Raw genomic sequence first — 23,387 nt, forward strand, 5'->3', positions numbered from 1 at the left:
CTTCTGGATCTGCACCTTGAACTTCCGCATCATCCTGTCCCTGTCGGCCTTGGTGAAGCTTCGGAAAGACCTGGAAGATGCAGAGAAAGTACGTCTTGATTTGTTAGGGGTTTGTAGGATCTTCAAAGGAATCGCAAGGGACACCTGTTCAACCTGGAAGGTTGACATCAGGCACCTAACCACCGGATCTGAAATCCTGGGATCCGAGGAAAAGGTACCAGGTACGGGGGATCCTGAATTAAAAATGGGCTCTGAGGTCTTACAGGTGCTTGGAGCTGAAGATGACAGATCTGATAATCCTTTCAGATCCAAATCTGGCTTCCAGACCTTCAGAGTTGACTCAGTCTAATCTGAAGAACTCTACAGATCCAAGCGTTTGTAGGAGGTACTTGGCCCAACAGGGGACTGATCTGAGACCTTAGCCTTTTGCCTGACTTGCTCTGACTCCTCCAAAGAAGCACAGTGGGAGCACTTGGAGCTAGCATGCTTTAGAGGGGCTTCAACCCAGAAGAGGCAGACACGGGCAACAAGTCCCTCAGAATGAGCTTGTCACAGCGATCAGCCAGAGCACGAGGGCTGAACGCCACACACACCTGACATTCAATGTCTAAATGGTCTGGACCCACACAATAGAAGCACTTCTTGTGGGAATTCAAGTTGGGGATCTTGTGCCCACAAAAAAGTGCATCTCTTGAACCCAGTAAGATTCTCTGTCACAGCAGGACACTTATCAAACAGTACCTGCTATTACACTAATTCTTAAGCTCGAACTTCTAAACTTGTAACACTATAAACTTTAACTTGCCTAGCGAACAGCAAAGCTAGCTATAAAACTAAATCTTAGTAGAACAAAGAACCACTGGAACACACAAACTACTAGTCTAGACAAAGTATAATTTAACGAAACGCAAGTAAAACACTTTGGCCATCAGGCTTCCTCAGGCTTAGTACAGAAATGGTGCATCAACAAATTCATTTATATAGTGATGTCATAATTAATTACACATGTTTTTGACGTTCAAAAAGCAAAGGGTTTGAAGAGCCAGTACTAGGCAAACCTGGCAATATATGTACAGCTAGGCGTAAAATCCAATACAATTCATCTAATTCTGTCTGATGTACATTTACACCATGAGCTGAACTATCAGCAACACACAAAATCACAAAGTTAAAATTGTGAGCAGTCATTTTGGTGTCTATAAAGAGCATTAGTAATAATTTCTCTTTCTATGTCAAATAGATGTTTACTTATTCGTTCTTTATATTTCTGATTTGTTTTGTTTTGCCCATATAGAATGCAGTGCATTTTTGGCATAAGACAAGGTAAACTACATTACTGGTATTACAATTACCATAATTGTGTAACTTAAATACCATGGAGGTAACTGGATGTTTAAAGAGGTTACAGCTTAAAAAATACTGGCAAAGCACCTGCATCTACCACATTTAAAAGTACATTTCTTCTTAGAATGGTTTAACTTGTTAACCATTCTTTGTTCTTTATAGCATAGCTTGTTTTTCGGGTCTATATTAGAACATTGAAGTTTCAGAACTTCGAATGTTCCAATATCGACTGCTAGTCAGCGAAAGCTGAAAATAGCAAAGTTACAGAAAACCAAATTCTTTCCTAGGGAAGGAATTTGGTTGTCCGTTCCTGTCGCTTTGCTATTTTCAGCACTGTAGTGGAAAGTTATGGGTCAAGTTCAGGTAAGTGTGCGAATGTGTGGACGTGAGGGTTAGGGCAGGGTAGGTGAGTTACGGTTAGGGCGCGGGTGAGGTGTGTGTGCAACAGTGACGGACCTTAGGGTTAGGGTTTGGGGGTAGATAGTGGTGTATGTACAGTTTAGTGTAAAGTTAGATGTAAGATTTTAGGTGCATGTGTGTGAATAAGAAGTTATGTACCTACCATAACGTTCCATGTTAGTTGTCTTGAGGCAGCCCCATATCCCATGATGCAAGGCAGGAAGTACCCAGATCTCGTTTGTTGACAAAAGGGCAATAACACCAAGCATAAACAAAAAACTTCCCAAAGGAAGAAGAAACTTACAGATGGAAAAAGGACCAGGTCTGAATGGTCTGGTCTGTCCAGGCCAGGGTAGCACCTCTATCCTGGGTGGCTCAATGGAACAAACTCTTGAGGACTGTAGAGCCAAAACTGGCTCTGTCCCTGGAGGCCAAGTCCAATTTGTAATGGGAAACAAAAGTGTCCAAAGGCAGTCTAGCTGAGCACAGCTGTTTTCCCCTGATCGTATAAATTTCAGTGATGACAAGAAAGCCATCTGGACAAAGTCACTTTAGAAACAGGAAGGCCTTTTTATTATCCGCATAGGAAACAAAAAGTTGATCAGATTTTCTAAATTTTTGTTCTGTCCAAATAATATCTGAGTTCAGCTCTATCTGAATAGTTAGGAAAGAATACGGGAGATCAATGGATTGATTCAGATTGTTTTAGGTAAAAGGATGGATTAGTTCTCAAAGATACTCTGTCTTTGTGAAAAATCAAATAGGGGGTGAACTGAAAGAGCATGAAGTTCGAAAGATATTTCACAATGATGTCAGCACCAAATTTAGATCCCACGTAGGAAAATTCCTTTCAAGAAGGCCCTGCAGAGTCTATGGGACATAATATACATGAAAATTAGAAATAGCAGCCAACTGAACTCTGACTGTTGAAGAAGAGAGGCCTGCATAAAAAATCTCTGCTAAGGAGTCCAGAACTGCGTGAACAGGGGCAGTGAAAGGATCAATATTTTGGGCCTTAGCTCAATAAGAGAAATTGTGTAAATCCTCCTGGTAGAGGATTTTAGTGAAGTTACTATGATATCTCTAACTGGGTTAGAGATCAAAGGAAGCCTGGCTGAGGGCGGAAGTGGAGCAACCATGCTGTGAGGTTGAGAGAAGGAATTGTTGGTGAATCAGTAGATCTGGCACTGGGTCCAGAACCAAACTTGTCGAGGCCAGTAAGGGCAATGAGAATCAATTTGGCTCTCAAAGCGGTAGCTTTCTGGATCACCTGAGGGATCAGAGGAAATGGAGGGAAGCCATAAAGAAGTCCCTCGGGCCAATCCTGGGTCAGCCTCTGGGGATGGCCTGATAGAGGGAAGAGGCTGAAGAAGTCTGGACATTTGCTGTTTTGGGATTCCAGAAAAATCTCTTCCGCTATAGATTGCTTGAGACCACGTGAGGCATGAGGATAGCTCTGCTCAATCTGTCCGCTATAATGTTGGTTTTCCCAGGTGCTACCAGAAACCGATGAGAGGAGATCGCCCATTGCCAAAGTCTGACACAAGGGGTAGGACTTGGTTCCGCCCTGTTTGTTGATATACCAAACTACAGACATGTTGTCTGTGTGGACTGCAATTGTCCCTACGGGAAGAAAGTCGTTGAGGGCTTGCAACGTTAAAAGCACTGCTCTCATCTCCAGGACATTTATGTGCAGATGGTAATGAACCATCCTGCCCTGATAATGACCCCCACCCGATCAGGGAGGCATCCGTGGTGACAGTGGCTATCGGGACGGGGGTACAAAGCACCTGCCTTGGTGAACCTGAGACGATGTGATCCACCAAGCAAGATGTTGTTTGCATGTCTGTGTCACCAGAATCTGGTGACGCATTGGGAGTTGCTGGTATGACCACTGTGTGAACAGCATCCACTGAAGGAGGCGCATGTAGAATCGAGCCAGGGAAGAAGAGTAATGGCCGCAGCCATGAGACCTAATACCTTTAGAACCATTCTGGCCTGTACTTTCTTGCTGGCCAGAATGATCCTGACATGAGTCTGAATGTCTGAAACTCTTTGTTCTGTAAGGGTAGCTGACATCCGAACAGTGTCTAAGTTTGCGCCTATGAAGGTAATAGACTGGCAGGGTGATAAGGATGACTTTTCGAAGTTGATTGAGATGCCTAAATGAGAACAAAGGTCTATTGTGTAATCCCTGGCTTGTATAAGCTGATGCCTGGTGGTGGCTGACAGGAGCCAGTCGTCGAGATACGGAAACACCTGGAATCCTTGACGTCTCAGGTGAGCCGTGACCACTGCCATGCATTTGGTGAACACTCTGGGGGCTGTAGTGAGACCAAAGGGCAGGGCTCTGAACTGGAAATGACTGGACCCCAGCGCGGAGAAATCTCCTGGAGCGTCTGTGAATTTTGATGTGATAATCCTGAAGATCTATTGAGCACATCCAGTTGTCCTTCTGTAAGAAGGGCAGAATTGACTGAAGAGTGACCATTGAATCTTGTCTTCCTGACAGACTTGTTGAGTCTGCTGAGATCCAATATTGGTCTCCAGTCTCCCGTCTTTTGGGGACCAAAAGAACCTTGAGTAGATTCCGGCTCTGAATGGTCTATTGTAACTGGCTGAATGGCTCTTTTTGCAGTAGTTTTGATTTCTGACTCTGCAATGTCCCTTAGACCGGTGGTACATCTGGAAGGGAATTTGAGGGAAGGGACTTTCCTCGAAAGGAATTATGTAACCCTTGGATATGATCGACTGTACCCATCTGTCTTGAGTGAGGGAATGCCAGGCTTCTGGGTACAGTGATAATCTTCCCGACTGCCTCCAAGGAGGGACAGCCGGGCAACACCTCAGGGATGCTGAAAGGGCTTCTCAGGAAGAGACTCCCTGTTGCCCTGGTTCTTGGACCCCTCTGCCTCTAGGCGTCTGTTGTTGTTACCCCTCTGCCTCTAGGGGTAAACTGACCACGTGAATGACTCCTTGGGATTTACGGAACCACATCTTCCCACCCTTCTGTCCTTTGGGATAAGGCCTAGAAGGGGTGGAAATACGGTCTCCAACAGCAGAAAGAGTCTTGCCGTCCTGCTCACACCTGGTCAAGGTTTCCTTCACCTGAGGGGCAAACAAGGCTGACCCATCAAAGGGAGAATTTGTGAAGGACGCCTTAAAGGGATCCGCAAAATCACATAGCCGCATCCAGGCTTGGCGTCTAAGAGCCACACCTGTGCCCATCAGCAGCGTAAGATAATGGAGGAGTTAGCAATGGAATTGAGGGTTCGCAATCTTTCTTGGGCCCCTGCAGCTGTAGGATCCTGAACTACTTCTCCCAGCTCCTTCAGGATATCTCTGGAGTCTGGTGAAGTGACAAAGATAATTCAGCATAGCAAAGGTCGCTGAGGAAAACATCCGCTGCCGTACCTATCCATGGTCCTAGAGTCCTTATTAGGAGGATGGACGGGCACAGAAGGATCTGCAAGTTCCTTTTGGTGGCCACCACCATGGCATCAGCGGGACACCCTTGGTAAGGAATTGTTTGTCACTAGGGGCAGTTATAAATTTAGAAGGCCTCCTAGGGACTGGCTCTACAGAGTCAGGAGCTGTCCACGCCTTCGAGCAATAACCTGCATAAGGGAGACACCCAGGAGGTGGAGGGCCGAGATCCAAACGCCTCTAGGTATACTGACTCATCCTCAGAGGGATTGTTGGTGGGCCAGTTTCCCTCTGTTTCAGAAGTTCTAGGATGTCTGAGAAGGAGACATCCTCAGAGGGGATCTAGGGGATCCCTCTGACTCATCAAAGTCAGTATCAGTCTACATGCTTCCAAGTCCTCTTCCTAGGAGGATCTCCAAACATCAGGAGAATCCTCGGAAGAGGGGAAATTCCCAATGGGGAAACCTGAGGCGGAGGATCTCTGGGTCCTGTAGCAAGAGAAGTGGCAGAGATGTCAACAGGTACAATAGAGGGAGGAGCTACGGGAAGAGACTGCTGACTGATACTAGTGGCCAGTACACTCTTCATCACCTCGAATGCTCCCTCCCAGGCAGGTCCGAGAGGCCCGAGCTAGGAACCCAGGGGCCACGAAAGGAAGTCTCCGAGGCAGATGTCGGAGCCGAGCTCACCAAGGCCGAGGCTCCAAGGGGAAGAGCGGGTTCGGACAAGGGTCCGATGCCACTCACCCTCGGAGGAGACCATGGAAGCCCGACCACGAATCCCTCTAAGGAAGAGGAGATAAGAGTAGGGGCTGAAGGAACAGAAGGGGGTATCCGTCCTCCAGCCGTAGCAGTAACCAAGCCCGAAGACTCCAACTCCAAGCTCTGGGGTAGAGTTGAAGGAGGAACTGTAACGGGGTGTGGACCAACAGTCGTCTGGTGAGACGGACTGTGAAGCATTTGGGCCAGTACCTGTGACTTGAGCAATCTACTGACCACTCTCTCTAGGTCATGATCTGACAACCTGGATGACCTTGAAGATCGGCTCCGATGGCTCCGATAGAAGAGGCGAGGCCCAAGGAAGGAGACCACCTCTTCCTGGAATGGGCCATCGGAGCCGATATTACTGATCCTGTCGGTACCGATCGGAGCCGGCAGAACGTCGATGTATCGCTCCAGCCGGAGCCGATACAGCCACCAAGCCGACACCGATGCCGATACCCGCGTGGGTGTGGGAGCGGTTGGAACCGACACCACAGTGGTCAGATCGCACCGATAGCCATCGGCGCGCGAAAGCTTAGAAAATGGATCCAGAATCGGCTCCAGCGTCGGAGCCGAGGCCACAGGCTTAGAAACAGAAGCCTGGGTCTTGGCAGATTTAGTTGATTTTGAGCCGACTTAGCCGAAGAGCCCTCCGCTTAAGACGACACCTGAGAATCAACTTATTCCGTCTCTCCTGCAGTTCTCTCTGACTGAAGGAGTGAGAAATAGCACAGGAGTCCTGCAGGTGAAGAGGGCCCAAACAGTAGGCAAGAAGTGTGACCGTCTGTCAGAGACATCTTCTGACAGCACGAGTCACACTTAAAACCTGAAACCCTCTCTTTAGACATGGTGCCTTAACACAACACACACACACCAGTCCAATTAAATTAAACAAATACCAAAAGGTATTTAGTAAAAACACCAACACACACACCCTAACAGGGGGATGGAATAGGAAACTAACTGACTAAAAAAATTAAAAGAGACAGGGAATTCTGTCAGAAAAGTTAAATTTAAAGTTAAACTATCAAAACAAATTAGTTTTTAACTAAAAAGGGGCTTAAATGTCACAAATGTGAATTACTTACCAGGAGCTGGTAAAGAGAAGACCTCGATCTGGGTACTTCCTGCCTTGCATCATGGGATATGGGGCTGCCTCGAGCTGGTAAAAGGAGTTCTCGAGCTAAAAACCCATCAAGCAAGAATGAAGGCGAGATTGACAACTTAACATTTGTTGTTTGTTTGGTGTGTTTGTGTTGTGTGTTTTGGAACAGCAAATTTTTTCCTTAAGAAAAAATTTGCTGTTCTGAATTTTCGATGTTACCAGTTTTCGCTTAATAGGAGTTGATATTAGAACATTTGAAGTTCTGAAACTTCAATGTTCTAATATAGACCCTGTTTTTCAAATTCTGACTTTTCTTGCGGCCAAAAGTTGGTATATCAGAAAGCACTTTAAGTTCAGGAACATCTCTTAGAATATGCCAATATTTCTTAATATCTTTAACCTTATTAGTGTTGGCATTGTAAGTAAGCATGCATCTAACCCTAGAACGTCTGTTAGCTAAATCCATATTTATAGTGTCAGATTTAGAAAAAGTGGGTCTAGTTTTAGTTTGTCTTAAATAAATATCACTGTAAACATCTTTAACTCGCTATTTTTGTAACCCTTGTCATTAAAGTGAGAAAAAGCATCATTAAGCTGCATAATTATAGTCTCAGAGGTATTCAGGCTGGTAACTCTAGTAAATTGATTCTTAATATTTTTGAACATATACTGAGGGTGCATACTGCTCCTATGCAGATATGAATTCTTTTTTGCTGGTTTCTTGTAAAGTTTAGTACCTAGTACTCCTGTTACATCCTTATTTACTTATTTTTTTATTTTACATTTGTTGACCGGGCTAGTCTAACTGTAAAGATGTCCATTTTCAGTAGAGGCCCGAGGAGAAAAGCTCCCAGAAAAAATATTATACAGAGAGTCCAAAAATAGAAGAATACAATTACGTAAGTATGTAACCGATTAACATATGTTGTAGCAGCAGTTATAAAGTTACACATAGGAGACCTTTTTTATTGGACATTTGGAGCACAAAAAACATTTTATGTCCATGGATTTACACAGCATAGTATAGGGGATAAACCAAACATTTTTTTTTTGCTCCCAACAAAGCTAGTAGAGGAGAGAAAAGTATCAGAAAATAAATGTTTTAGTTGAGAAAGTGTTAAGGCAAGGGGAGATGGTATCGGTCAGGATTGGTGCATGGGCATAGCCATTGGGATTTTATGAAGATTCTTAACTGGTTCTTGAAAAGATGGGTGGATGTAAGGGATGTTAGTTCGCTTGGAAGTTTGTTCCAATTATTACCAACAGAGTTAGAAAACAGGCAGTCCCCGGATTTGGTGTTGGATTTTACAGTGGCTACTTGTAACTTCTTAGCAGATCGTAGGGTAGGAAGATTTTTATAAGTACTGAAGAGGTTACAGAGTATGGGAGTATTTGTGGGATGATTTAAGATCTTGTGGAAAAATGTGAGTTGCTGGAAAAGTAGCTAGTTTTGTACTTCCAGCCATCCTAGAAGTTTAAGATTTTGGCAATGGTGGGTTTAAAATGGGGCACCGGTGGCAAATCTGGCTATGTTGTTATAAGAGGTTGCCAGTTTATTTAGATTGCTTTTGGATAGGTTAGTATAGATGGGGGAGGTGTAGAGAAGGGTGGAAATTAGGTGAGTTTGGGCAGTAGTAATCTTGGCTGAGGCTGTGAGAAAGGGCTTGAATCTATAAAGGAATCCAAGTTTTCTATTAACTGATTTAATGGTTAAATTAATGTGTGTGTCAAAGTTAAGATTATTATCTATTGTTACATCCAGGAGTTTGGTGGTAGTGTCGGGAGCAATTTCTGTACAATTTGATGTAACTATGAAACTGATAGTAGGGGACTTGTGTGGGAGTAAAAATAATAATTTAGTTTTTTTGGGGTTCAGGAGGAGACATCGTTGATAGAACCGATTTTTTGTGTACTGGTTTAGAGTTCCGCCGGAGAGGATGCGGCACAGATCAGTGTCGAATCGTCTGCATATTGTATGCAGGTAGTTTGGGGAAGGGAGGTTTTCAGATCATTAATGAAAATAGTGAAAAATAGTGGTCCCAGAATAGATCCTTGTGGGACCCAAAGGGTGATCGGGAGCTGAGAGGATAAGTTATTGTCCCAAAGGACTGCTTGTTGTCTATTTTCAAGTTAGGATTGGAACCATTTTACTGCTTGAGAATCAACTGAAAGTGATTTAAGTATATCTGGCAATAATTAGTGGTTAACCATATCAAAGGCCATAGAGAGGTCTATACAGAGAGCTGAAGTAAGCAGGTTACTATTTAGATTTTTATTAATGCAGTCAGTAAAGGATAGGAGTGCAGTTGTAGTACTGTGGAATGGCCTGAAACCATTCTGGCAGTCCACTAATAGGTTATTTTGGAGGAGATGATGCAGTAGTTGACAGTGAATACATCTCTCCATAATTTTTGCTAAGGGAAAGAGAAGGGCTATGGGGCGTAACTTTGAGAGTTCATTTGAGTTACCTCCCTTATGCAAAGGGATAATATGTGAGACTTTCCAGAGAGATGGGATGTAAGATTCAGTAATGGTTCTGTTTATTAAGATGGAAATAGGGTAGGCAAGTACTCCAGCTGCAATTTGCAGGTATTCAGCTGGGAGGAGGTCACCTGATGGTGTACATGGTTTAAGTTTAAGTAGGAGTGTATGAGAGATGTAGGAATGGGCTGGAGATGAAATGTCTGGGGAAAATTGGTTAGTGAGGGTGACTCTGTGGTGATAACAGGTGGCATGGTATTTGCTAGGGATTGGACAGTTTCAGAGAAAAATGTATTAAAAGTGTCAGCAATTTGGTTGGGAGAATTTTGAGTTAAGTTAGAGGGGGTAGGTGTTTTGGACTGTCCCGGATGGAGCAGTTTGTTGATTCCTGACCAGAATTTTTGTGTGTTTTGCTGTTGGGTCTGTTGGATTTTGAAGTAGTAGTCCTTCTATGTGGGCAAGAAATTTAAAGATTGGATAAGTAAACATCTATCTGACATAAAGAGAAACAAAAGGACAAAGGTTCTGCTCATGTTTTTAAGTTTCTAATTTTGTGTATTACTATTACTTCAGCTTGTGGTGGAAATATTGCACATCAGACTGAGTTAGATGAATTTTATTGGATTTTGTGCCTAGCTCCACATATATCGCCAGATTTGAATAGCACTGTCTCCTTAAAAACTTTGCCTGTTGAATGTCATAAAGCATGTGTTTATGACATTACTCTATAAATAAGTTTGTTGACACAACAATAGTGTGCTAAGCCTGAAAAAGAATGAAGGCAAAAGTGTTTTTACTTACGTTTCATTGAAGTGTTTCCTGGTCTAGACTAGCAGTTCATGTGCTCCAGTGGTTCTTTGTTCAACTATTTGCTGTCTGGATTTCCACTGGATTAACTTTCATACTAGTGGTTTGCTCCTGTTACTATAAAACTAAATCTTAGGGTCCAAGCTTTAACTTTTAACACAATAAAATTTTTAACCTGACTAGAACGATTTTGTTTTGAGAAAGTACCAACAGCACGAGAAAGGAGAGGATGGAGCAAGAGAAAAGGAGACCTAAAGTCCCTGACACTTGCTAACTAGTAGGAGGCAAAGATACAGAAGAAAGAACTAATTATAACAACAATAAAAGCTAAGTAAAGAAATATCTTTTGAATGATTCACACATCTCCAACACTAGCCAGAGACTGGAACAATGTCTGGTCGCAACGTGTGACAAACAAGATCTGGGGAGTTGAGGAAGGCATTGAGCATTGCAGGTAGGGAGAGGAGCTCGAACCTTGGATCTTAAGTGTGGGAAAGTGGGCGATTCGGATCCGATGTCAGATCAGGCACCTCTTTGTGAGGAGGAATAAAAAAGAAAATCCGATCTATCAGATATGAAGACTTCAGATCCGAAGCTGGATCCAATGATTTTTAGTATTTTTTGTGGAGACTATGAGGACGATGATGTCTTCAGAGACTTAGATGGAGATAGCTTCCTATGCTCCAACAGAGCCTTAGACAATTTACTGGAGGTTTGAGCCCCGAAAGAGGAAGATGAAGGAGGTAATAATCCTTTGATGACTAACTTATTCCTCCTGTCTGCAATAGCCCACAAGTTAAACATGGCACAAACGGTACAGTTCGTATCCAGATGTGCTGATCGTACACAATACACACACTCCCTGTGAGCATCCAAATTCAGAATTGTGTGCCCACAGGAATTGCATTTTTTTAAACACTGAAGGCTTTTCAGCCAGGTATTTTAACAATAACTGAACACTAGAGAAGATCAGAAAAAAAAAATATATATATATATATATATATATATATATATATATATATATATATACACACACACACACACACATACACATTATATATATATATATATATATATATATATATATATATATATATATATATATATATATATATATATATATATATATAACTACTAAAAGGTACATTAAAGGACTACCAGCAATGGTAGTAAAGAATACCCTACCAAACTGGGTAAGAAAAAGAAAATGGATAGATAAGAAAATGGTACCAACAATGGTACATAAAAAAGAATTGCCTTATTGAAGGTAGGGCACACTAACGAAAGAAAACCTGTAAAACTAAGGGGGAGAGTACTATATAATACAGTAATTAAGCAGGAAGAAGAGAGGATTCATGTCTGTGCGAGATGGCAGCAAACATGATCTGAAGTACTGGGGATGGACTTTGGTATTATTATTATGGTAGAGGGAGGAAATCAAGAGTTGGATCCAAAGTACTGCAGAATCTGGCAGAGTCAGATTAGAGGTTGGAGCCATAACCCATATATTGAGGAAGAATGAAAAGGACAACACTAGATCAAACACTGCTCATGATGGTCTTTATGCCGAATTTGTCTCCCACACTGACATTTAGTTTCTGCATGACATGTAAACTCACAACCAAAAGAAAAAGATAAAAAGAAAACCCCAACAAGGCACTTATCTGAAAACCCGCATAAATGAAGACGTGTACGTATGTCACCTTTATGCCCTATGCCGTGAGTAGGTGAGCATGTGTGTGACATACAATGTCCTTAAAAATTCTAAAGCTTTGGTATACGGGCCGGATGTTGGGCTACCCTGGTCAGGGAATATGGCAGGACATCATCAACATAAAAGCTCCTGCTACTGAGATCCCAGGAAAGAAGCAACAGAGGTAGAAGGTAGGGAGGTCATCTCCTGCTTCCCTGGATATTGGGGGAGGAAAAAGAATGCCCACCTTAGTTAGTTAGTTATTTAACAAGTTGGCCTTTATCTTCTCCCAAACTATGAGAAGTGAGAGACTATGAAAAGACATGGAAAAATTTACAGTCAGGGAAGAGAGAGGTCTGTACTTCAAGTACTTAAAACTCCTCCTTTTCTGTGGAGAAACTATTAACTTCTCTAGAATAAAGGATGGGAAACAATGAATACAAATGAGATACACCTGCAACAGAAGATTGCTCATGTGAAGCCCTAGTGGTGGGAGAATCTTTAAGAAGAGAAACTTTCAGTACATTTAAAGGAAGACCTACCTGATGATCTTAGCATCCCTATCATCTTCCAGCTTTCTCTCCTCCTTTCTGGGTTTCAAAGACACAGTCAAAGATAACAAACCTTTCAAAATAAACTTGTTGCATATTTCCTGCAAGGCTTTCAATCCAGACTTATAGCAATTAGCTTCCAAGTGTCACACACCCTGGCATGCAATACACTTGTCTGTTTCTTGAAGAGAACTCTTGTCCCATACTTACTGCTCTTACGGAACCTGAGTTTTTGTCTTTATCCATAGCCACAGGTACAACAAGAGCTTAAAATAAGCAATATTAATAGCCAAAAATGGTAATCTGAAAATTTTAATAAATGCTAATTTTGAGAATATTTTAAGTACCTACAAAAAATGCTCAACTACTTTACAGCTCGGCAATACAGTTACAGTAATGACCAAAATGGTGACCTAAGGCACAGTGCAGGAGGATCAAATGCTAAATATAAGAAAATGTGCTGCAGTTCTGAAAAGGTTTCTGAAAATGTAATAAGCATAATTTGCATGGGAAGAGAGGATTACTGCTTTAGATCTAGCCAGCAGGGACTGGGCAGTGCAATTAATAGCTAAACGTAAAGAATCTTCCTCACAGTGTCTAGTCTTGCTACAAAGAGGACCCTCATTTTCTCACACAGAAGCTGGATTAACAGAGCATGTCATACCAGGACAGTCCGCCCAATGTCATATAAAAAGCCAGAGATTGGCACCATATTAATGCAAATCCAAAAAGATGTACAACTCTTTGTAGATACGTCAAGCTTTAGATACATACTTTGGAAAGCACAGCATCTGGTTTTTGATGGTGTCATGGATCATCTTTATGAAATGAATATTCCAGCTAAACAAAAAGCTTAGAAATCTTCTTCCCTGGTGACAGAAACAAAATAAAAGTAAACACGTATTACTAAAATGCCACACTGACAAACAGCATAACACATTTTCAATGCCACCTTACCCAGTTAATGATTTTGCTGAAACAAACCTTTCTAGCAAGCAAATGACTAAATGAAATTATATAAAATATGAATTAATAATATACACTGCATACTAAGTTCCAACATGTCATTTTTTGTAATACACATTTAAACAAAATGTGCCAACGTGAACATTAAGGAAATGAGATGTACAACATGTGGCATTTAGAAAGAATGAGAAATAAGGATGGCACTCAAACCCAAATCAAAGAATGGCCAAAGTTTTCTTACTAGGGAAACATAAATCTAATCAACAAAGGTGCAAACATGGTAAACAGAATCAAAAGTTAATTTAGCAATCTGGCTCTGTATCAGATGGAAAATGTTGCTCTGGTTGCTTTTCAAATTACTTGATTTAAAACGTATCTAATTTGGGCTTGGAATCCTTCTCATCTCCATTAAGAAACTATATTCTGGGGCTGAACACTAAAAGGTAAAAAATGACAAGGATAAAAGTTACATTTCCCCTCAAAAATCATCTTAACACACACACACAGACACACACACACAGACACACACACACAGACACACACACACACACACACACACACACACACACACACACACACAGACACACACACACACAGACACACACACACACAGACACACACACACACACACACACACAGACACCTACCAAGTTTCAAAGTTTTCAGTTTTCTTGAAATATTCTGCATTCAGTGGTACAACAAAACAATGGGATGGGCTCAATCTCAGAACCAAGTATAGGTCATCAGGTATAGGTCATCAGAAAAAACTGAATCAAAACAATTTAAATAACCCTCCAAAAAGGTCAGATGATCCAATCAGACCAATAAAAACTTGCAATGGCTTACATCACACTTGGCAGAGATGTGGGTGACTTTTTCTGATAAAGTTCTAATGCAATTAAAGAACAAAAGTACATAAAAATTAATTTTTTGTCTGTGGATATTCATCACTGCCAGTGGAGTTTGTTTGAGTCTTCAGTTTTAAGTTGGTTTTGTAGTGTTTTTATAAGTATAGGTCATCTAATACCACTGACTCCACTCAAAATCAGGATTGTCTACCCAATCACATGCCCAGTAATTCTGATATTTAAAACTGGGTACAAATGCAGCCCAAGACTCAAGAAGCAATTAATTTCATAACTGTTGGCCTCAAGTGGTGAAAAAAAATCTTATATTATTGTTGAATTTAGGAATTTCAGCCATCAGGTTTTCCTCTTCGTTGCAGATAAAATACTGCTCGATTGTAATATCCAAGGTACTTGCCAACTCATGCTTAAATAAAGACCACTAACATGGCACCTCTTAAAAAAAAAAAAACCTTTCGCACTTGGAGTTGAACTAAAGTTTTCTGTAATCTATGAAAAAAGTACACAGCTTTGGATCACAAAAGTTGTTGTGCAAAACTTTAGAAATTTCTCCAATTCCCAAGGATTTTAATGCTATATACACAAAAGGAGTAACCATATGCCATACCAGGTCTGACCAAAGAAAGTAAGCAAAACTTTAAGGTGCTTAGAAATAACTGATTGCAATACATCCTTGATAACCAAATAACTTGTCTAATAACAGCATTTAAACTGATCTCAAAGTCTAGGCATTTGTCCACCATGACCTCAATTTCCAAGCATGATAAGTTGATGACAAAATGTGACCATTAACCAAGTACAAATAATGTTCAACTATGCAAAATAAACACGGCTCTTATTGACATTAAGCAATATACTATTTGATGTTGCACAAATATACAGAGTATACTACTACTACTAGTCTCAGTTCACTGCACAAGTTGGTCACCAAGGTAGTCCAAACACTGTGAAATGAAGGAAAGATTAGTTGTATAAAATCTTACCATAACCATAGATGTCGTTCTCTTCCATGTTGCAGTATTTTCACATGAGGTATCCTCCGACTCAGGAGACCCGAACGTCCTTCCTCTACCAAAGCTCAAGTATGGTTGCTGTCAGATGCGTGGGAAGTCACACGCAGGGCCATAAACCACGGGCCATAAATGTGACGTCCACATGCACAGACCTCAGAAAAGACTGCCCAGTCGGACAATAGTCTAAGGGAGCTATTACCAACCCAAGGTACATGCTTGGTTGGTTAGGGGTACGCAGGAAAAAAGTCAGCAATGGTGGAAAGCTTGTTAATATAAAAAAAAAAAATCCCGCTGTAGGCCCTTTCATTATCATAGGACTTGCACACGGGAAGTCTGTCCTATAAATGTGAAAGTGCCAACGTATTCCTGTTATCCATACTCTACTGTTAGGGAAGAAGGTTGTGTGTCTATGCTGTGGTTCTCTATTGTGCGCTGGAACTGTGGGTCACGAAAACAGCAAAGGAAAGGTAGGAACACCACCTTAGCGCCTTTGCTTCTAGCTGTCCGCTTGGAGTACTATGTTTAATTTAATTTATGTTTGACAATCACAGCGGATTTTGAATGGTAGTCTGCTTTTTTTTTTGTTTGTTTGTTTTGGGGGGTTTTTTATATTTCTTAGCTTAGAAGCCTTAGCTTGACTAGTGTTCAAAGCCCGAGATTGTAGTGTTGGCACTGGAAGGATGAACTTGATTAAAGTTTGCTAACAGCTAAATAAGGGTACAACAGTGGTGTTCCCAGCTTAAATGGAATAACAGTCAGCATAAACTAAGATAAGAATTTTAATCATACTGTCTCAGCTAGAGTTGCTTTATTTTATGCATTTATTTAGCTAGTATCTTGGAAGCACATGTGCTTAGATTCTTGAAGGAGGTGGGAAGTCTTTGAAACTTTTGACAAAACAGGTCGAGGTGCTGTTTTTCACATTTGAGGACAGAAGGTTCCAAAGAGGAAGTCCTGTACATGCCTTCTCATCTATAGCCTGTTTAAATCTTGGTCTGGCAAAAATAAATGTCTACTTTGTTCTCGAAGTGGCAATTTAAATTTAAGAAGGGGCATTAACCTACCATAAGTATTTGGAAAATCGGTATGTATAACAGCAAAGCACCTTGGTTACATATAAGCAGTTAGTGGGTCTCGCTTTATTAAAGTGATGTGTCCTAGTATCTCAAGCAGAACAAACCATCTTCATTCTGCCGTTAGATGATTTTGTGTATTGTGAGCTGTCTGGTTCTGATGTTCAGTTTTTATTCTACTTACAACTCCTTCCTGTTAGGAGTGTTCCTGGGTTACCAATACAATTTTCTTAACTGAATATTCATAAGATGATAGGGGGCTTATGCGAATGTTAGCCTTGAGGTCACATACAGAAGATCCCCAAAGAGGCGCGAATGTTAGCCTGAGTGTTCTGAATGCAGAATATGTAATATTAACTGTTGGGAAGAATTGCACGACTGCCTCTTCTAATTTTTTGTTCAACATTATATGTGCAGATATTTAATGTGGTCTTCTCTAACCCCCCCATTACTCAAAAAAGAGGTTTTAAAACCAGGAAATGTAACTAAGCTGCATCTTAGTTAGAATAATGTAAAGTCATTTAAATTAACGCGCAAAAATCAAATGATTTCCTTGTGTTTTCTGCCATGATCTCTAGCTGCTAGTGTGACATCCAGACCATACCTCTCAACTACCCCTGAATTTGACTCAAATTCTAACTTGATCCCTCAATCTCTTCTAAAACTGATGACGTTTGGAGAAATTAGGTGAATTGCCTCATAGCAAGACGTTGTCCCGTTCGATTCTCAGCTAGAGCGCCTTCTGTGTGGAGGCATACGTGAATGGGGCGTGCCTTCGATGAAGGTTGTGCGTCAGGGCTGGTAACCCGGTATGTAAAAATCCACTACCAATCATTAGCGGACCGGAGCTCCGCTGTGGCGACCCCTAACTGGGAAAAGCTGAAAGACACAAACAAACACTTAGTAAATAATGACAATAGTTGTACGTATCTTTTATTTCAGAAAATGAATATTAAATTTCTGTTATTCTGTCAATGTCTCAGCTTGATATTAATATTTCCCCATACCTCTCAAAGCCTAAGAGCTAATGGCCCAAATATAGGGATGCAATTAAAATATTGCTCTTATAAACTTAGAAAGTCAGTAAAACAACAGGGTTTATGTTTGCATGCATGCATTTTTCTGATGGAAAATCAAATGCATGTCATTACTTCAATCCTCAGTGACCTCTCAGAAAACCAAAAATTGTAGGAGGACTAGACCAAAAATATGAGGCAAAAATCTGTACATTCTGAGAAAATTTGGACAGGTGAGGAGTATGAATGTCCCGGATTCATTCTGGATTTGTCCTGGATTCAGAGTTTAGAAAGTTAGATCCTTGACCGAGTGGTGTATGCCCTATTGACAGAAGGGGCTTTTGAAGCTGATTCAATGCTGCAGTTGTTGGGGCAAAGAAGATAAGAAGATGCAGTTTAGTTGCTGCAGCAACAGTTAATGAACGGGGTTGAATAGCACTCCTATAAAAATAAAAATTAAAAAAAAGATGCCTGCATTCTTTAGGGTGGAGTAGTTAACACTAAACTGCTATTCTAGAGCCAAGGTTCACATTGCCAGGTGGTTAGCCTCAACGCCGTTTTTCTTACATACCACACACACTCTCAACTATGGCCAGTTTAGAGTACTATTCAATACTATTGCATGTCATTGGAATGTGGGAGGAAACTGGAGCACCCAGGAGAAACCCACATGAACACAGGGAGGACATGTAGACTCTTCAGAGGAGGCAGCCTAGATGAGAATCGAACCAGAGAACCTCTTGCTGTGAGACGACAAATGCGGTCTACTGTGCCACCCCAAAAATGGGGACAGTCTGAATTAAAAAAAAAACAAGTCAAAGGTCATGATTTCTCTGCTTGCAGCAGCCCAAACATAAATGCTCAAAATTAGCTTATATATCCTGACAGAATGTCAAGATCTGTTTGCTTACTCTGGTCCTTTGTCTTATGGCTTTTGTTAGTCCATCTCTTTTGTATATCTACAGCCTTAAAACTTTTTGTAAGTACAATAGCACATTTAACTGTGAGCTTCTAGTTGAAGTTGTTAGTAAGCCATTATTACATGTTCCACATTTTGCCCATTTGTTCCACATTACGGGACTGCTGTTCCTCATTTTGGAGATGGAAAGTTGAGAGCTATGCCTGTAAAAAGTAAGAACTTAGCAGAAACACTGCTTGTAGTACTTGAAGATTATGCAAGTGATGTTGCAGGAAAGGAAACTAACTCTTGCTGATATATGTTTGCAGACCAAGTGAATTAACTGCTTGGAAGGCAACTAGTTTATAACATGTGTATGAACCTGGGTGTGGTTAGTATTTATTGGGTGACAAGTTCTTTCGATTTATTTGTGATAGCAGGTGCAAAAAAGCATATGACCTAATAATTTGTTGGGAATTACCCTTTAATTTCTGTTTGATGTGTGGTCTTTCCCTTGCAAGTGATGAGGGCTAAGGAAGATTTGATAGCTGCTAAGTAATGTTCTCTAGCTGTCCTCCTTTTTATTATTATTGTAGATCTGTTGGATTCTGCTTTGCACGTGGTGTGTGGAGATCAATTGGTCCTTTCCAGACTTGATTTGTAGTACTTGCTAAGATACACTTGATGCTTAGGTTAGAAATTAGAGATATATGTTAATAATTACATTATTTTAATTACTTTTGTTTGGCAAGAGACATATTTAATTTATTTTTTTTAATACTAGTGGAATGTTGTAGGACTTATGGGTGAACATGCACTCTGAAATATAAAGTTGTTTGTTAGCAGCAGCCTCTAACATCGTCACATTGACTGATATGAAAACTGCCCAAAGTTAATCTTAATCCGCCACTGGCCAGATGCATTTTCTTCGAATGTGGGTTTGAATGCTGATTCAGTGAATGTGAGTTTCAAAGGCAGAGACTTTTAATGCCAAGTCTGTTTTCATTGCGAGACTGTACTGCTTTGTTTAGCAAATGTCTCCGACTGTGCTATAAAATTTGAAATAAAAGTTTTAAATTAAATCCAAATATCTGTAATAAATGAAAAGAAAAAAGTTTGCACATTGACAGTTTTGAACAGCGTTTATGGCAAATGGGGAGAAGTGGGGGAATAGCCATGTAATGGGAGACTGGAATGGCTGGGGGGGGGGGCAAAATTACATTAATTTTGCTTTCATGTAGTAATTGTCTTTGCAATGATTGGGGAGAGATGGGTGAAGGCTGCCAGCCTAGTCAAATAGAATTTGATATATAATTATGGCATCTGTAAATAAATATAATGTACAGGCATGTTTTCTTGAATGTAAAAGAATATTGTGAAATGTGGAACTGCAAAATATGTCAACATTGCACTCTACTGGCCCAGTGAAGCATGTTGTACCCTTCATGTTAGAATTCAGCTCCAGTGCAGCTGGATGAAGATTTCATGCCCATTGTTTTAAGGCTAAAGTTTATGACCAGAATTTAGATGTGGAATGTGCTTTATTGCTCTAGTTTCTGTTAGAATATACATGTGAAATGGCTTCTATTGTTGTACGTTTCTGTGCAGGTGTTAGATTGCTAAATAATGCAGTTTGTGACCTGAGACCTCAGACCAGGTGTTAAGATGATGCAATATGAATACTGGGAAAACTTAAGTGTCAGAAATGATGTAATTTGGGAAGGGCCTTAGAGACATCTTTGTTAGTAATGTTTAAATACTATTTCTCACAAGAGACAGGAAGCATTCCGACTTTGGATATCTAACATAAAAGCACTCTGCCTTATGCTTACATGTAAGTTTTAGCACTGTGATTTCTTGTAGGAATAGTTAAAGCTAGTAAAGATTAATTACGTATTTTTCATTGAAATCAGACCTGTTCTACTATATTATTTTAAGTTTCTGTGTGATCTCTGAACTCTTGGATATCTCTGTGGTGTAGTAGTTTTATCTTGTGTTTTAATTATTTATTATTAAATATTTTTAAAACCTTCTACCCGTGGCTGATGTGTAGAGATAAGCTCTAGAGTACATTGCATATTTATACAGATTATTGTAATAGGCCACTCTAAAGTAAGCCACGACTGTTAGTCATACTACCATTGGATATTAATATTGCACAGTAATAATTGGACACCCTTTAAGGGCCTTTTAGTAGCGAATATTAACTGGGTAGTGGCAGTAATTACTACCATATAGTCTGGGTAAAGGGGCACACAATTGGAGAATCTGTGTCATCCTTTCCCAGGAGTGTCTGTGAAGTTGTGTAAATACTTATCTCAAAGTGTGTGTGTGTTGTGTCAGCTACTTGGCAGGACACGAAGCACTGGTTGGACAGAGAGGGTACTGGAGGTTTTAGCTTGCCCAGTTAGGGACAGACCCGGACTCTATAGCTGTGCCAGTGGGGAGTCTTATTGGGGACCTGGTGAGCAAGGGAGCAACCTGCCCCAGAGTGACTGTGAACACTGTGTGCACTTAAGGGAAATTGTACTGTGTGTATTAGCTATCCTTTTCTCTTTTATGAGACAATCTCCCTAGTGTTAGTGGTGAGGACTGAGGCTCCTTGAAAGCTGGGCCAGGGCTCTGTCGTCACAAGTGTTTGGCAGTGGTGGGATCTACTTCACATACTAATTGGCTTGTAGTGGTGTGGGGTAGAGCGAACCACTGTAGCTTATGTACAGTGATCACTAAAAATGTTTTGTACTCTAAAACAGCCACGCAGTGTATACTCAGAGTTCAGATCACAATTGTTTTATTTTTTTTTTGTTAGCTTAGGGTTAGTCAGGGTGAGCAGGCAGCAAGAGTATGGAAAGCTGACAAGGAGCCAGCTGGCAGAGATGTGCCAGGCTAGGGGACTGGTTTATGGAAACCTGACTAAGCAGACCAGATTGCAGCCTTCAATACAGCTGCATCAGAGAACAGCAGCCTGGAGGACAATCAGACTGACAGTGGAGATACAATATCCTAGGAGAATGGACAGCTCAAACTTTCTGCAGTGGACTTAAAAATCCAGCTGAAGCTAGAGACATGAGTTGGAGGCCAGGCATATGGAACTAGAAGCAGCCGAGAAAATGAGGAGTCTACAAGCTGAGGGAAATGCTAACTCTTCGCCAGAGTCATGTAGGTAATGGGGAAGGGAGTAACTAGACCACAGAAGCACAAAAGGTCAGTAAATTTCTTGCACAGTTTAAAGAGGGGGATAATTTTTATAGCTTCATTCATATGTTTGAGAGGGTATGTAAACAGTATGAAGTTGACCAAGGGTTCTGGGTATGGTTCCTGACCCCCTTACTCCATGGTAAAGCTATAACTTCTTTAGCAAAAAATGCATGACACTGACTGTTTTGATTATACTGCTATAAAAAGACATGTATTAGAATGTTTTAAGCTAGCACCTGAAATGTATAGGAAAAATTTTTGAAAGCATAGACGCTAGGCAAATGAAAATGTATGTGAATATGTTGTTGAACTGAGCACTTATTTTCATAGCTGGGTGAGTGGATGTCAGGTCACCACTTTTGAAGGGCTGGCAGACCTTTTGGTAAGGGAACAAGCCCTTAGGCACTTTGCCTGAGGACATGAGGATCTGGTTAGCTGATAAAGTGTGTTACTTCAGAGGAGTTGGGGAAGAAGGGAGACCTATATCTAGCAAGCAGGGCAGCCCTGCACAGGAAAGGGACCCCCAGTACTGCTCATGGGTCTAAAGGAACCCATGGTAGGCAGCACAGACTGCCCCAACAGAATCCGCCAGAAGCAGGGAAAGCCACTAGTACAAATACATATACAGGAGCTAGGGTTAAATGTTTTGAATGCAACCAGTGGGGCCATGTGGCAAATAGGTGTCCACAGAGGCAAGATGGGGAACCAAAGGTGAGGGAGCCAGTAAGTGGTAAAGACAAAACGCCAATAGTGGGTTGTCTTGAGACAACAGGAGTATGGAACTACCATCCTGCAGAAGTCCTTAGAGGAAGGATTTGGATGAGGCAGTACTATGTACATGCAGTGAGGCTAGGATACAAGCATGTGGGTCTGGTAGCCTGGGGGAGACCCAGACAGACTGCATACTTGCAGGCAGGACTGCTGAGGTGGTTACTTCAGGGAGTGAGCTACGCAGTAGCAGTGAGACTGAATGTGAGCCATAGCTGCTTGTGGGTACTGATGTTCCCTTGGACAGGGTAACTGCAAAGGTGGAGGTCAGTAGTAGTACTCAGGCTGACAGTGAGGCACCGCATTCAGAGGATGCCAGGCGTCCTGTGGAAGGGGAGCTGGGAAGGGTTACAAGGACAGACTTGAGACAGGTTCAGCTCTCAGACCCTACATTGCAAGGCCTAAGGCAGGTAGCTAGGGAGGCACCTGATTCTCAAGGGAAGGGGGAATCTGTATACTGGAAAAAAGGGTTACTGTACAGAGTGTGGACCCCTGAGGAAGGGCTAGAAGGAGATATTACAGCAGTTGGTAGTGCCTAGAGCTTACTGTCTGGCGCTTCTAGCCATAGCCCATGATATTCCATTTGCAGGTCATATGGGCATAAAACGTACAAAGAGGCATATTATGCAAAACTTCCACTGGCCTGAAATTTCCAGAGATGTAACAGGGTTACTGCAGGACCTGTGAGCAGTGCCAAAAGGTAAGCAAGGCAGGAGACAGGGTGAGAGCTCCTTTGATGCCTTTGCCTGTCACTGTGGAGTTGTTTCATAGGTTCATAGGTAGGTACTGGGCTATTGGCCCTAGGGCCTATATAAGCCTAGCCAAACGGTACCCTGGCTTATGACACACAAGAAAATTATTTTCCTGTGTCCCTGTCAAGCAGCGCCACAGAAGTGATCCCCGGGGTGAATTTCCCATCTCCCATCCAATCATCAAGATTTTTTGGAGAAGTGCTAGGAGCTTGTTTTTTATATATAGATAGGTAGTTCGTTCCAGAGTATGGGAAGTCTCTGGGACAGGAA

The 23,387-nt window shown here is 41.5% G+C and overlaps 1 protein-coding gene across 2 annotated transcripts in view; it reads right to left on the reverse strand.

Annotated features, from left to right (window-relative positions):
- NCAPG2 (non-SMC condensin II complex subunit G2) overlaps positions 1-23,387 on the reverse strand; it is a 1,874,483-nt gene that overhangs the window by 1,412,753 nt on the left and 438,343 nt on the right. For both annotated transcript variants that reach the window (XM_044062031.1, XM_044062030.1), the window contains exon 7: positions 13,342-13,436. In XM_044062031.1, the coding sequence (XP_043917966.1) occupies positions 13,342-13,436 (95 nt within the window). The remainder of the gene's footprint in view (positions 1-13,341; positions 13,437-23,387) is intronic.

Source organism: Protopterus annectens, chromosome 2.part1 (genome assembly GCF_019279795.1).
Source record: "Protopterus annectens isolate FY-2018-M chromosome 2.part1, PAN1.0, whole genome shotgun sequence".
NCBI lineage: Eukaryota > Metazoa > Chordata > Ceratodontiformes > Protopteridae > Protopterus > Protopterus annectens.